Here is a 15,580-nt window from a genome sequence, read left to right as displayed (position 1 = left end):
ACTTACCTTTGCGGCATTGGCTCGAATCAAATAGGAACAGTCTGTATTGCTTGGGTACTGTGAAGGGTAATTGGTAGAATTCAGAAATCCAACGCCCACCCTGGAGATAGTGCTGCACATATCTGAAAGGGCGAATGAAGAAAAGAGACCTTTAAAGAGCAGGTCTGTTCAGGCCTCATAACTACTGGAAGAAGCAGTAGAACACATTGGACAATGAACATTTACATTTTCCCGATATTTCAGATAGAGACCATGACAACACTATCATCAATAACAAAGCAGCAGCAGCACCTTCACTCTGTAGCAACACAGAGAAAACTCTGGCAAAAGTCCTAAGTTGAGTGACCCAGCATTGGCAGTAGTTACAGGAGAGAGGGGTGACCTCTCACAGAGTGGACAGTGCTGCGATCAAGTAGTAGAAGAGAATGCTGAGATCACTAGAAGGGCGAAGCAATCAAATCTTATGCTAAAAGAGAATACTGCGATAAAATGGAAGGAAAAAACGTTCCGATCACATGAGCAGAGAAAATTCTTGGAAACACTCTGAGGCTTGCATGCTGGGGTAATGTGGGGGATTTTGGGATCACTTGGTGGGAAGGATCATGTGATCACATGCAGGAGATGATTCTGGGATAAGACAGTGAAGAGACATAATGAACAGTATGCTTAGATCACACGTCAAAGAGGATGTTAAGATCACATGAAGACCAGGAAGCTAGTATCAAATGGAGGAGAGGATGTTAGGGATCACTTGGAGAACAGGATGGTGCAATCACAGGGAGTAGATGATGCACATCTAACATGGTGCACAAGTAGAAGAGGGAACTGGAATCACATGGGGAAAAGGATGGTGCAGTAACATGGAAAAGAGTGAGGAGAAGGTGCATGGATCACTAGAAGACAGGTTACTGGCACTGCTTGAAGAGAGACTGCAAGGATGAAACAAGAAGAGAGGAAGCCTAGTTCATGAGGATGAGAGAATGTTAGGGTCAAGTGGAGTGCAGGACACTGAAATGAGATCATGGGCTCACATAGAGTAAAGGATGCTCACATGGAACACATGGAGAACAGCATGATGTGATCCCTCAAAAGAGAGGATGGGCAAAGAGAATTCTATGATACAGAAAGATCACAAGAAGTAGAGGTTGCTGGGACCATAAGTGAGATGGGGATAACAAGATCACATGGGGAAGATACTGGCCCTAGTTGCGAGGACTGGATGCTGGGATCACACACAGCACATCGAGTAGAATGTGTTGGCATCACTTCAACAATGGAATGCTGGGATTGCACAGAGGAGAGAAAATAAAGGTATTTCACAGAGGTAGGGGGGGTCGTATACAGGTGGATTCTGCGATCACATGAAAGGAAGGGATACTAGATCGACTGGAGGAGCAGATGATGAGATCAGATGAGAGGATCCATGATAGAAGAGGATAATGACCTCACATGAATGAGAGAATACAGAATCACATGAAGGGAGAGTATTCTCTGATCACGAGTGAGAGAATGTGGGATCACATGAATGAGAGAATGCTGGGATCCCATGACGGGAGAGGATTCCATGATCACATGAATGAGAAAATGCTGGGATCACATGAAGGGACAGGATGCTATGATCACATAAATGATAAAAGGCTGGGGTCACATGAAGGGGCAGGATGCTATGATCACATGAATGATAAGAGGCTGGGGTCACATGAAGGGGCAGGATGCTATGATCACATAAACGAGAGAATATGAGCTCATATGAAGGTTCAGGATGCTGTGATCACATGCATGAGAGAATGCTGGGATCACATGAAGGGAGAGTATGCTATGACCACATGAATGAGAGAATGCAGGGATCACATGAAGGGAGAGGATGCTATGTTCACAGAAACGAGTCGATGCTGGGATCTTGTGAAGGAATGGATGCAAGGCAAAAAGTCTGATATAAAGTGGAGATTGTGATACTGGGTTCACCTTGGAGAGAATAAATTGGACATACGGGGGAAGACGATATTGGGATCACATGAAATAGAGGAAGTTGGGATCACATAAAGGAATATTCTGCAATCACATGAAAGGAAGTGATATTAGATCACATGCAGGGGAAGATGTTTAGATCAGATGAGAAGACATAGAGAATTTTAGGGTAACGTGTGATCACAAAGATGAGAGGATACAGAAATCACATAAACGTAATGATTCTGATCTATGATGGGAGTGATGCATAGTAAATGAGAATGCTGGTATTTATTTAATCTCCAGTATTGGTGGATACCACTACTGAGCAGAAGTAATGACCCTGGGATGCCATAGCTGAAGAAGAACATTGAGCAAATCACAAATATCCAAATTAATCACAGAAAACTGCTACTTACCACAGTTATACAGCCGGTTGATCTTAGCAAGATCCAAGTTGCTGAGACCAACTGTTTGCCCAATGTCTGCATTCGTATTTTTTATGGGGACGATTGTTGCCTGTCCACTAGTCTTAGTGAATGCAAACCTGGAGGGAATAAAGGCACATACATTATACCCTCAGCATCACATTTCTTGGATTCAGTATGCTTTCTGGTACTATTTTTAAGGCTTGAATTTGGTTTATTGTGGTTTATTTAGAAAAATCAAGCTTTTTGCAATCTTCTGTTCTTTACTGACTTGAACACATCCAACCTCACATTCGTCAACTGTTACCATCCCCCCTCTTGTGTTAAACCATTTTGTTTGAAAAGTGTGGTAGTTAGATGTACTCCAGATACTTTGAAACTTGAGTTTCAAACAGCACAACAAAAATCTAACTAAAATATAAATGTAATCTTACTACACCAAGCAGACTTGTTGTCCTCTTCCTGTCCAGCCCTGGAGTCTGGACCTAATATGCCTTACTAGATCAATCTTCAAAAAATCTTGGTTCAAAGAAAAACAGATCTGGACTTTCTACATTTCAAAAATTGCTGCAGAATCTTTGGCTCCAAATATCCCATGTTTTCAAAGGCGGTTATACCACCGTATATTTTGAGCCTTTGTAAAATACATAACATTTATATTTAGCCCATGTTTCGACAACTTGACTGGTGGGGTGTTTTTTACCTGAACATTGGCTTTTTCATAAAGACATCGATTTTTGATATTTTTGGATATCACTCAGGCATCTGGCCTCATAGAAAGTTGAGTTCACAAACCTGGGATCGCTTTAATGTCAGTAAGATGCTCCATAGACTAAATATGTCTTCTACAACTATTTGAATGTGACTCACAGAAAAGTCCTTATTACATTTTTACGTAGTTCAGTATCCAAAATTGATGTATAGATATCAGATTATGAAGCTATTTCTGCCTGGCATTGCAAGTGGAGCCAGTTTTACAGTTAGCTGCAAAATGTGTTGGATTATAATGTTCTGGGAATAGAAGCACTTTTATCTCATAACTCCAGCAGTGCCAATCTATCACACAATTCTGCAAACAGCTTTTCCCTGCTATGCCTGTTTCTTCCTTGGCACAAATCCTTGTGTGTCCTGCTCAAGAACCCATCTCTAACTTCCCTCCCCTGCTTGATTCCCATTCTCTGAGGACACATTAGTGCCCACTTAAAGTGGTACAAACTCTGCATTGTCTCTCCGTAGATTTAACCTTTTAATTCAGGAGTGCAGCCCTGGTGAGGGCAATTGGAACAACAGTGTTATTTAACACCATGTGTCATGGAAAGGGTGATTTTGCTAACGAAAAACAGCAATGCAATATGCAAAAAGAAATGGAGTGTAACATTACACTATCACTATATTGTGTTAAATATTACCGCTGTTGCAAGGTATATATATATATATATATATATATATATATATATATATATATATATATATATTTTTTTTTTTTCTGCCCTTGGAGCGGAATAAAAAGAAATGTGCAAGATTGTCGAGAGTGTGCGCCACGTTTTTGTGTCTTTGACGGGAGAACGTTTGGAGAAACATATATATATATATATATATATATATATATATATATATATATTGTCAGTGAAAATAAATCTGCCCAATAACACAAGTTATTTAAGGAAACTGTGCAAATAAATGCCATGTTTGCATTTATTGAGTGCAATACTCAAATTCAAGGTTCATTTGACATTACCACTCAATGGTGGTAATGTCACCTACGGTCTTGTGGTTTGAAAATGGTACGAGAACAATTTAATATAGCCCTATATCCCATACATACATTTCCCATATATATTTGTATGTTTCTATATTCACTTATAACAAAAGTTATAGTTATGGAAGGTAATAGGATTTTATCTAACATTTAAAAACCCTATGAAATTCAATGAAAAAAAACCAATCGGTTAAAGTGGCAATATAACTAGGTGTTGTTATATAAACCCTAACGTTTAAAAAAACAAAAATCACTGAAATTTACCAGTTATAGTTTACTGAGCCAACTATAACTTGCACCCCCACACACTGCTTATGACCTCATATATTACATCAATCATGACATGTTAATTGAAATAATTGATGACATAACTGATGACATCTCAAACTACATCATGGACTACTTCACTGGGCTGTGCATAAGTCACACGAGAGTACCAGGGGACTCTCGGCACAACAACAAAATGGCACCTGGGGGGGGAGTTCTCTCTGAGTTCCCTTAGAAGAGCAGGGGGTGGGAGTATCCCTACCCTGCCCCCATCCCTCTTCGATGCCCCCCTTTTTCTTTTACACAGTTCTGGACACGGGCACTGAGTCCTCGTATCCTGTAATGGTGGCTGCAAAGTTCTTCTTCATCTTCCCTTTCTGTCAGATTGCTCAGTTCTGTGGCACTGTGGTCCTGAGTGACCGAAAAGAGCAACACGAAAAAAAGGTTTTTTAACCAATCAGATCGCTCTGTTTTTCAATGTGCAATTGTATTTTGTAAGTGAGCATGTAGGGGTCTTTGGTACAGCTCACACTGTGTCTCGAGCCACTATCTGGCAGTCCAAATTGTGAGACAGAGAACATGCACTAAATTTGTCAGGAGGAAGCAGCCAGCAGACCCTTCAACTGCTGGATACAACATCTCAGACACCCTTGTGGCTATCAGTAGTGGTATCTCAGGCTCACCTTCCATAGTGCATGATAGAGGAGAAGTCATATTCCAGGCCCAGGTTGTTGGTGTTCTCTTTGTTAAAGTTGGCCAGATTTCCTGCAATGAGAAAGAGATAAAAAGATACAGGGCTGACAAACACAGTACTCCTGCTTGCAAGACCACTGTATCACATTTCAAGAGGGCCAACAATCATCTCTCCTCATTGAGTAATACACATCAGTTCAGTCTCACTGCTAGGGAAACAGAACCCTAAGTTTCCTGCACAAATTCTACTATGAGAACCAGACGGGTTCCTTATCACTTCCGCACTCTGCCCATACAGCACTCCTCACCACTCATGTTCTCTAACCTGACTCTTTTACCCCAACATCTACAACAGAACCAATCTGCAAACTCCAGTTGGCAAACCCAATGGATGTTATGGTTGACTTGTTCTATTTCTAACCCAAACAAAAACAGCATCAAGGCCTGTAGTGTTTTAACCGGTCTTTCCATACTCTTTAGCCATCCCCTCCTGTATGGGCCCTATGCAGAATAATTTAAATACGTGGTTGTCCTATCTCCTCTCAAATCGCCAACACTTGATCCCAACAGCATCCCCTTTTGTTCTATATAACCTGAGAGACTGCCTTGTCTCAGCCATTAACTCTTGTTTCTAACATTAAGAAATAAGTTGCCCTCTGTTTTCCTCACCTTTGCTCCAAGGAAGCATTCCTTACATTTGTCTCTTACTTCCTTACTTCTCACCATCATAAACACTTTTCCTCCATCCTTCTTCTCTTAGTCTTCTCTGCACTGTTTTACATGATGGCCAGCCATCTTGCTTGTGTCCTATCCCATCTAGGCACCATGGGTAAATACACTGAAATGTGATCTTCCTATCTCTTATTGTTCTTAGTCTCCTGGCGTAGTTCGCATCACCACCCTGATAAGTGAGTCTATCTGCATACCCAAAGGTTCATTCTTGGGACGTCTTATTCCCTCCATTTGACGTCATCCTCTCATTTGGCTTCTCGTACCACTGATAAGCTGTTGATGTACACATCTTTAGAACCAGTTGTTAATGTCAAGAGTTTCTCCACAAACTGTAGCAGAACTGTGAGACCCTGGATGGTCTCTACTCTCTAAAGGTCAATTCCTGGGGTATCAGCTCCCCTGACACTCTCCTCCCCTGTCTATCTTGTCTCCAGACACCTTTACACCTTCTCACGTCCCCACTGCGTCACTGGAGCATCTCACCACCTTTAACGCCACATTGTGCTGGGTTCAGCCCCTCAATATTATAAAAATCCACCACCACCTTCCTTTCCAGCCTCTTAGACACAGGTCAATGTACTGGTTACAGGTAGGCTGGAGAATCATGAGAGATTACTTGGGAGACTCCTTTAAAGCGCTGAATACAGAAAGATTCTGTTAGGAGCTCCGGCATCCTCTAATTGATTTATCATCGTGGATATATACATTTCAGAAAACTCTTATCTCACAATTATCATAGCCATTGCACCCATATCATGGCACTTCTATGATTTATATGTACATAGTGTTTTAACTTGTTTTAAAATTGTGAAAAACTAGACCGATGGACAATTCTGCTAATCATTTGCATATAGAATGGGGGAATCTTTCGTTTGGTAGCAGCCATTTTTTCTTTTTCAGAACATCAAGAGCCGCCATTTTAGTGGTGCTCGCTCTAGTCCATCGACTCTGATACTGAAGGAGAGGCGTTGCGCGGATGCAGTAGGCTCTTCCTGCCTTGTCTCTGCTAAAATCTTTGTTCGTGTCATGCTTGTGTAACCTGTTTTTAAAAACTGGAAATAAATAGAACGCTGGGAACTTCTATTATTCATTTCCACATTGTGTTTTACCTTGTTTTAAGATTGTGAAAAAACAGTACACTGGGCAATTCTGCTAATCATTTGCATATCGAACGGTCTTGAATTGAATTTGAAGGGTTCCAGGAAGGTGGGAGCAGCTAAAAACTCTGGGCAATCTTTTGGTTGGTAGCAGCCATTTTTTCTCTTTTGGGACATAAACAAACATGAATTGTATGTTGCTGAGTTACTTGAGGATAAAAAGAAATGAGTTCTCGAACCCAACAATACCTAATACCATCCCTAGGGGCTATAACATTCTCAGGAAAGAATGTGACAAGGGGAGAGAGGGAGGGGTAGCCATTATATATAAGGGTAAACATGATTGTGCCAATAGATCATGTTGAAGGTGCGGAAAGTCTAGGCTTCTGCTGTTTGGTATCTCCACAGGGATCGGTAGCAGAGGCCTAGATAGAGGCCCACAGGACAAACCAGACAATTTCTGGGATGCTTGAATAAGGCATTAGCCTTGCGACACCTACAATATTCTCACTTCATAGCATTAGTAGAGTTTAATATTCACATGGATAAACCGGCAGAATCTGAGGCATCTTCCATTATGGATACGATGTCCTCATTGGGTGTATGCAATAAGGGTTTGAACCCACACATCTGCCTGGCCATACGCTAGATCAAATGTTTCTAATATGATACCTGTAACAACGGACCCGCTTTCAATGGCCTGGACGGATCACTACTTGAGCAAGTTCAGTTGGCAGAAACGGGGAATAACCAGCCTTGCTCGATAGCAACAAAACGTACAACTAGAACCTTTCACAAGATTTCACTGGTAGATTGACGCAGTGCTCTGGAAGCAAGCCCCCCTGCTTTGTCTGGAGATCCTGAATCAGATGCAGAGCACACAAAGGACTGGATTCACAACAATATTAGTGACTTAGCACCATTCATCACCACACAATCCTCTCAAGACCAACAATGGCCCCCTGGTTCAATGAGAACCTGAGGTCTTGCACAAAACATTGTAAATGCATCGAAAGAAAGTGGAGAAAAAATTATAAGGTGTCAGATAAGGACACCTTTAGACAATGATTAAAGGAATATTATCTCCAGGTATAAATAGAGAAAATATTTTCTTTGAAAGGAAAATTGTACTATCAGGATATAAATCCAAAGAAATTTTCAAAATCGTATAATCATTTCTCAATCCATAGGTGATAACCTATCATCTACATTATTCAGGTGAATGGTGTAACCAGCTGGCAGAGTATTTCCACTAGAAAATAACTATTATCCAAGCTGATTTGCTAAACATGAATCAGCAAGCAGATAGTCACTGCATCGTACTGGCAGATTCACACAGAATCAGCAAAACTCAGATGATTCCCATGCTAGTCACTCCCCTCCCATTTTGATGGAAGAATCGTTGAGAGCCACTAAGCAACTCAAGTCAGGGTCTCCTGTGGATCCATGCCCTCACAGCCTTCTGGCCGAAGTAGCTATGACCCTTAACCCGGTAATTACAAAGTTTTAAACAAATCAGTAGTGATCGGCACAATGTCAGCAAGATGGAAACATGTAACAATTCTTCCCCTACTGAAAAAGCCCACGGCTGGCCATAAAGTTCATGCCAATTAAAGGCAGATCTCACTTCTTCCAGCAATCTCTAAAATCTTAGAGAAGCATGTTAACTCGAAATTTCGAGTTACCTGGAGAATTATAATTTCCTCCACCCAAGTCAGTCAACTTTTAGAGCTAACTGTAGCCCAGAAACAGCTCTGCTAGAAACAACTGAACACATTAAAGACAAGCTTGACAAGGGGGGCAAGGCCGCCCGGATACAGCTGGATTTTTCAGTAACCTTCAATTCCGTGCCACATGGAAGACTACTGGCCCGCCTTCGGGATATAGGAATTGATGTTCTAGGCTTGAAGTGGCTTATCTCATCCCCGAACAACAGGAAAGAAGTATGGATCCCTCCATATGCTGCCCCTATTCAAGAACTATCTGTAGGAGTGCCTCAGTGATCGGCACTGAGTCCCACATTATTTAACGCATATCTAAATATGCTGGTCTAGCAAAACCTCTAGGGGTGAAAGGAATATCATATGCAGACGACCCTCAGCAACGTGTGATAAGGGAAAGAAATTTGATTGAAAGGCAATTAAATACAATTTTTCCAATGTGTTCATCTGGTTATCAGTTCACCAACTTAAATGTAACCCTGATAAAACTAAGATCCTGTTCTTTTGGGACATCTCCCCCGAAATAAGGAGAGTGAGGTGGCCACATGAGACTCCTCCCTCGGGCGCACAACAAAAGGTAGTCAAAAATGTGGAAATCAAAATGCATGATGCCCTTTCTTTCCAACCACACATCTAGTCATTGGTGGGCTCCTGTTTTTTGATCTTATGCTCCCTAAAACAAATCTTCCCTTTTCTGTCATTAGAGACTAGGAAGACAGAGACTCAAGCTCTGATAACCTTGAGGCTTGATCATGGAAATGCTTGTTACTTGGGCCTTCTGGACTAGTTGCTCATACGTTTACAAGTGGTACAAAATGTGGCAGCTAGATTAATTCTTAATTTGGCTCCAAAAACACGCATGACTCCGCAGTTGAAGGCACTACACTGTTTGCCTGTCAAAAAGAGGATTTCTTTCAATACTCTTGTCCTGGCACATAAAGATTTCTATGGGAAAGGGGAGGTTTATCTGAGGAGGAGGATATGTATGTATGCCCGCCTCAGAGAACTGCGTTCTTCACACAGCTTTAGCCAGGATTCCTACAATTTTCTGGGCAAGAACTGTCGAAAGATTATTTTCCTTCCTTGGCCCAAAGATCTCGAATAAACTCCCCAAAGAACTCCGGTCCATTTAAGTGCTCCCGGTTTTTAGGAAAAGATTTAAAACGTGGCTGTTTCAACAAAATGAATAATACGATCACTTTTTTCGCATATGTCGGGTTTTCTTTACACTGCCTGCGCCGAGACACTTCTCGGAGTATTTGCACACTATACAAATGCCTTTATCATTTTTCAATTTCATTTTTTATCAAGATTAAATTAAGGAACTATAAATCGCTAATGAATAGGGACAGAAATTGATGCCCCACCAGAGAACTGCGTTCCTCACACAGCTTTTAGCCAGGATTCCGGGCAAGAACAGGCGGAAGATTATTTTTTTTCCTTGGCCCAAAGATCTGGAATAAACTCCCCAAAGAACTCCGCTCCATTTAAGAGCTCCCTGTTTTTAGGAAAACATAAAAAATGTGGCTGTTTCAAAAAAATGAATAATACAATCACTTTTTTCGCATATGTCGGGTTTTCTTTTCACTGCCTGTGCTGAGACACTCCTTGGAATATTTGCACACTATGCAAATGCCTTTTTCATTTTTTATCAAGATTAATTTAAGGAAACTATAAATCGATATTGAATAGGGACTGAAATTAAAGCCCTGCACATGTCATGATGCAATCCATGATAGCTGTGAAACACATGTTAGCATTTCTTGGTTTTAAACATAATGAAGGCCTGTAGGAAGAGAGAGCAAAGTTTCTTACTGATGGGTGATGTGGTCAAATTTCCTCAGGTGAGCTGCAGCATGTGGGATGCCTTTCAGGTGAGCCAGTGTGGAGTTGGAGTAACCTCTGAGTAGGGCTTTGCCTCCATCAAAGTGGGATACAAGTAGTACTTATAGTGTTGACTTGATATTCATTAAGGGTAAGTAGAGTTGGAGTGAATGCTAAACCCACACTTTCTTGGTTTTCTTGGCAATGCATTCATTAAAAGAGAGGTCACTGTCAAGGATGAGTTCTAGAGTTTCCACATTAGCTGTCAGCTGGGGAGGAGCTGTCAAGTTTCATCTCTGTTAGCCAGGATTGAGCGAGGCTTCAGCCTTTGGTTGCTGTCATAGGTGAGGTGCCTTCTGGGTAGGTGATGAACATCCATTTCTGAATGAGCTTGAATCAAGATCTGAGTCTTTGAATGTCATCCTCTGATGAGATTATGAAGCAGAGGTTGTGTCATTCAGATGGTTCCATGAGGTTGGTGAGGTGGGAGATGAACCATTGCAGGAGTGTATCAGCAAAGACCATATGTGTCTTGAGAGGTGCGAATATTGGTTTTAACTTTGTATAGTAGCTGTTTCTGTGCTGAAACGAGATCTGAATCCGGATTAGAAACACTGTAAGAGGCTGCTATTGGTGATCTGCTCTTGAAGTTGTAGGACAACATCTTTTTGGATAGTCTTTCCAAAAAAAGGTGAAGTGAGTCATGGGGTAGTAGTTGGCAAGGTTGTGTGGGCCTAGGGCGGGTTTGCTTAGCAGTGAGAGGATGTGTCCTAATCTGAGGTTGTCCGGAAATATTTATTAGCTGAGGGAGGCATTGACTGTGTTGATAAGAGATATGAGGACATCTCCCTGAAGGGATGATGTCTTCAAAAAAGCAGCCTTAAGTGCGCTGAGGATGTCACTTAGACTGACGATCAAGAAGAGATTGAAAACTGTGCCCTTGGGAACAGAGCAGTATGGGATAGCTGGTGTCTTTCACGTCTTTTTGTGTTGTTGATGTGGCTTTTCTTTTTTTTCACTGAAAAAGTGGTATTTGCTGCTGCATTTGTCACACTGGCTCCGAACATGGCATTCACCAAACAGAGATGTACAGAAGTCACACTAGCACCTGACACAGCATGCAGTAAGCAGAAATGCTTAGAGATCTCTCTGGTTTGTGGGAGACCAATTCATAGCATTGGGCGACAATCACATAGGATTCAAATTCTGCTCATTAGCATATATAGATGTACTTCTGTCTCCCTGTTCTCTGCCAGCAAGTCTAAATACACAGTGGTCAGGTTGGTGCCTGATGTTGTATTCAAACATTACAGATGCAGAGACTTCACACACTTGCCTCTTATGCCTTTCTGTTCGTACAGATACACAGGAGTGGACATGTTTTCAGAGCTCAGTAAATGGACACGACTCACACCGGGTGCAAAGGACACTGATTCTTGGGTGGGTTCTTAGATAATAGAGTACAGCCTGTACCTCACCACTCTGCTATGCCATGCACTAAGCAGTCTTGGTTACAGTCATTGAAGTTTACCCGAGTTAGGCGAATAATGTCATAATTACTTAAAGCCTGAGAATTGTGCTATGTGGTTGGAAGACAGCTAGAGCATGTAGGCTCCGGATAAAAGCAAATACCTCAGCCTTACCCTCCCCTTTCACTTTGTTGACTGTTTGTGATCCTTGCATCACTCTCTAACTGAAACTTATTGTTATTAACATGATTCAACTAACAACAGAAAACAGTTCTCTCTGGTCAGAGTGGAGGGTTACTTTACCATCTGAGATAAACTCTGTCATGATCCTCACGTAGTCATCGCGGTCACTGCGGCTCTGCTCATGGTGAAAGCCCAAGGCATGGTTGAGCTCATGCTGGATGCTTCCTCTCGATAGGCACCCACCTCCCAGTGATACAGACTGGGGTCCGCGGGTCCTTCCCATGAAAGACCAGCAGCTGGGACAGACATGGAGTAAAAGAGAGACAGTTCTGAGAACTCCTTAAACCTGAGAACAATACCTCATTGAGAGCAGCCTCAGCAACACAGAGAACTAGATATCCCTGAGACAACAGTATCAGAAGAAGGATTAAAAAAAGTCAGACCCACCACAACAGCTGTGTAATTCCTGACACTTTTTTCTTTTGTTCAAAAAGATCCCCTGCCTTTTTGTTTATTTGGCCGTTTTGGGGTACCTTCTCCATATTCCCTAGGGTCACCATTTGGCACGCTCTTAAAAGAGGAGAAAACCTCCCCATTAGTCTCAGCATCCTGTATATTTGCCATCTCTGTGCATGTTCTGGCTTGTGTGGGTACCCAGTTCTTCCCAGAGTAGCAATCTACTGGTCTTAATGTGTAAAGTAAGTTAAGGGGCTGAGGCATGAGACTTTTTAAAAAGTTTGTGAACATTATGAACATAATTTGTTATAATGATTACTGATCATTGGAATGTGTGACCCCAGTAAATGCTTTACGAAAACTACTTGGGCACCTACAGCCCAAACTACTTGGGCACGTAAAGGAAGGGTGACCCATAGCTGACCGCAAATATTTATTCTTTAAGAATGTCAGTTTTAAGATTGAACCTGACATTCTTAGACAGAGGACTCCACCCCAACTACCACTTCTTCTTCCTCTGCTGCTCTTTGTTTCAGATAATGAAGGGAAATCGCAAAGTTTCTCACTAGAGCAGCCACATGGAAAGTCTAGCAGCCCCCCACACATCTGCGCCCTAATAGTGAGCAGTGTGAGATGCTGGTTTTCGTACTGACAAAGACTGTCAGTGGACAGCCTGCCCCCTGCCTGGCTTTGTGAATAGAAGCTGCAGCTGTCGTGCAGCCCTGTGGACACTTTGTGGACATGGAACCCAGTGGACCTGTGTGGTCCATGCCGATGTGGGTGAAGCTGAGTGCATCCAACTTCCTCTTGGATGTAAACAAGTCTAAAGGCCCTGTTAAAGCCTGTACCTGCCATGCTGCTGCTGACCTTGTACTTATGGAATGCTACATATAGAAAAACAACACTGCTTTCCTCTGCATGTAAAGCTATGGATGTAGGGCTGTATTTATGGCCAAAACACACAATTTAGTCAAGCAAGTCACCTTGCTGTGCTACACTGAGTGACAGGGAAAGGGCAGGAAGGCACAGTATTTAAGTTAATACAATACTGTCCCACCTTTTCCCTGGCACTGGTGCCCTTTTGGCTGCCTAGCGCCAGTGCAAGCTCCCTTGCACCACGGTGCAATGGTGCCAGCATTGTAAAGAGGATTGTTTTTGGAAAAAAGGAGCATCTTTTTGCACATAAACAATTCCCTTAGTCTTTTTACTCTTTCTATGTGTGCTGCAGAATGCATATAAACATATTTCTCCCTGTTACACCTAATCTGGGGAGGCGTAGGTTTTTGGTGCATTCCCAGGTTTACAACTTCGGGTAAATCTGCGAATGCTTAAAAATACATTGACGTTGTGTGGATACACCCATGCAATGCCCATGGGAACGCCTCCCTGGAAACAGTAAAGCAGAGCAGCAATTTGTTCTGTGTTGCATTACTGAAGATTATGAAGCCACTCAAGTCCATGCAAGGTAGCCTTGTGTAGTATCAATAATCTCATTTTTATATTGCGTCACTCCTGCACAACTCTGCGTGATCCAAGAGCGACGCAAAGGGGCCCATAAATATGCCCCTGATTCTTGTTTAAAAAATACAGGCACGATTGCGCAGTCTGTGCCTTTCTCTTTTCATAATTAATGGTGACTACCTATTCTCTTTGATATGTATACTAATAAGCATCAATCTAAGGTAGTTATGGCTCCACCAAAGCAAGCAGAAGAATGATGACAAACCCTGTGTCTATATGATAATCTGTGGGGTCAATATCTATCACCTTACCTATCACTCCTAAACAGCTCACCAACCTAGTTATGGACAGGCAGACGCTGCAAATCTATCGTATGTACCAGGCTTGTTTCTATCTGCACTGCTTTCCATATCCATATCTATGAAAATTCAGTATATCAATTCTTCCATGGTCAGTGATTGGATGCAGACATAGGTCATCCATGTTATAGTGGAACGGCAGCGACTTGGGACTTGTGGCATGTGAAAAAAGAGGATGTATGACTTTACAACGCATACATTTACATCGCGTTACATTATATCGCGGTTTTGACAACGCAAGTCGTTACAACGACTTGGGTTGGAGGGCGCTGGACTTAGGAGTAGTATAATTTACTATTCCAACTCCTGTCTTTGTACAGTAGGGAAGGTGTTGGATAGTAGATTATACTATTACTTCTCCTAGAGCGCCATCTAGCGCAAGTCGTCGTAACCACTTGCGTTGTAAAAACCGCGATGTAATGGCATCGCGATGTAATCCCCGCGTTGTAAACGATGTTTCCCGAAAAAAGACTGTGCTATAACAAGGGTTTGTTGGGAACAGTGTTGATTGTTTAGGTCCAGAATCCCACACTGATACCTGCCGGACCAAGGACCCACCACCATTGATGATACTCGAATATTGAACTTTCATTTTAACGAACATATGGCAACCATGATAGATTACAGGACTGAGAGAGCTGGATCCCCAAGGAGAGGCAGTGGCTACAAACTGATGATGTATTCATGGGGGTGACCCAGAAGCAGGGCCTGTCTTTACCCATCTCCAGGTGCAATGTTGAGGTAGTCGGTTTCCGTGGTGCGGTCCACAAAGCGGATGCAGGTCAATGCTGTAAATTCTGAGATAGCATCAGTGATGCTAGCAGCTCCGCTATCACCTGTAGAAGAATGGAGAGTTTGTAAGAAGGGAGAAAGAGGGCAGATAGACCAAGCAGTGTAACTACTTTTCCAAGATACAACCTCCACCACCGCATCAGACACTCACTGTAACCGCTGAGAGTGTAGGGCACTTTAACCGTCCCATCGCTGGATTTGGGCCAAAAGCAGCTGTTGTCCTTACATATCATGGCACTGCGGCCAGGTTTCACAGCGATGTCTCCGGCATGAAGGAGCTGTTTGCTTTCTGGAATGAGAGCAGATTCACTGAGTGATGGAATTAAAGCTCCTGTAGATACATCTAGCAGAAGGAAATAGGTACAGGGCAAGTGGGGGAAGGAAGTTGCAGC

General features: G+C 42.4%; 1 protein-coding gene across 1 annotated transcript in view; it reads right to left on the bottom strand.

Annotated features, from left to right (window-relative positions):
• The window catches only part of LOC146859660 (embryonic protein UVS.2-like), a 37,251-nt gene that overhangs the window by 10,178 nt on the left and 11,493 nt on the right, over positions 1–15,580 (bottom strand). The window contains exons 4-9 of the mRNA XM_085646723.1: positions 15,340–15,477; positions 15,115–15,232; positions 12,241–12,416; positions 5,085–5,166; positions 2,367–2,494; positions 7–122 (exon numbers count right to left, since the gene is read on the bottom strand). Of these exons, the coding sequence (XP_085502849.1) occupies positions 7–122; positions 2,367–2,494; positions 5,085–5,166; positions 12,241–12,416; positions 15,115–15,232; positions 15,340–15,477 (758 nt within the window). The remainder of the gene's footprint in view (positions 1–6; positions 123–2,366; positions 2,495–5,084; positions 5,167–12,240; positions 12,417–15,114; positions 15,233–15,339; positions 15,478–15,580) is intronic.

The sequence above is a fragment of the Triturus cristatus genome, chromosome 3_1, assembly GCF_964204655.1.
Source record: "Triturus cristatus chromosome 3_1, aTriCri1.1, whole genome shotgun sequence".
Lineage (NCBI taxonomy): Eukaryota > Metazoa > Chordata > Amphibia > Caudata > Salamandridae > Triturus > Triturus cristatus.
The sequence above is the reverse complement of the archived record's forward strand: the minus strand, read 5'-3'. Positions and strand labels throughout refer to the sequence as shown.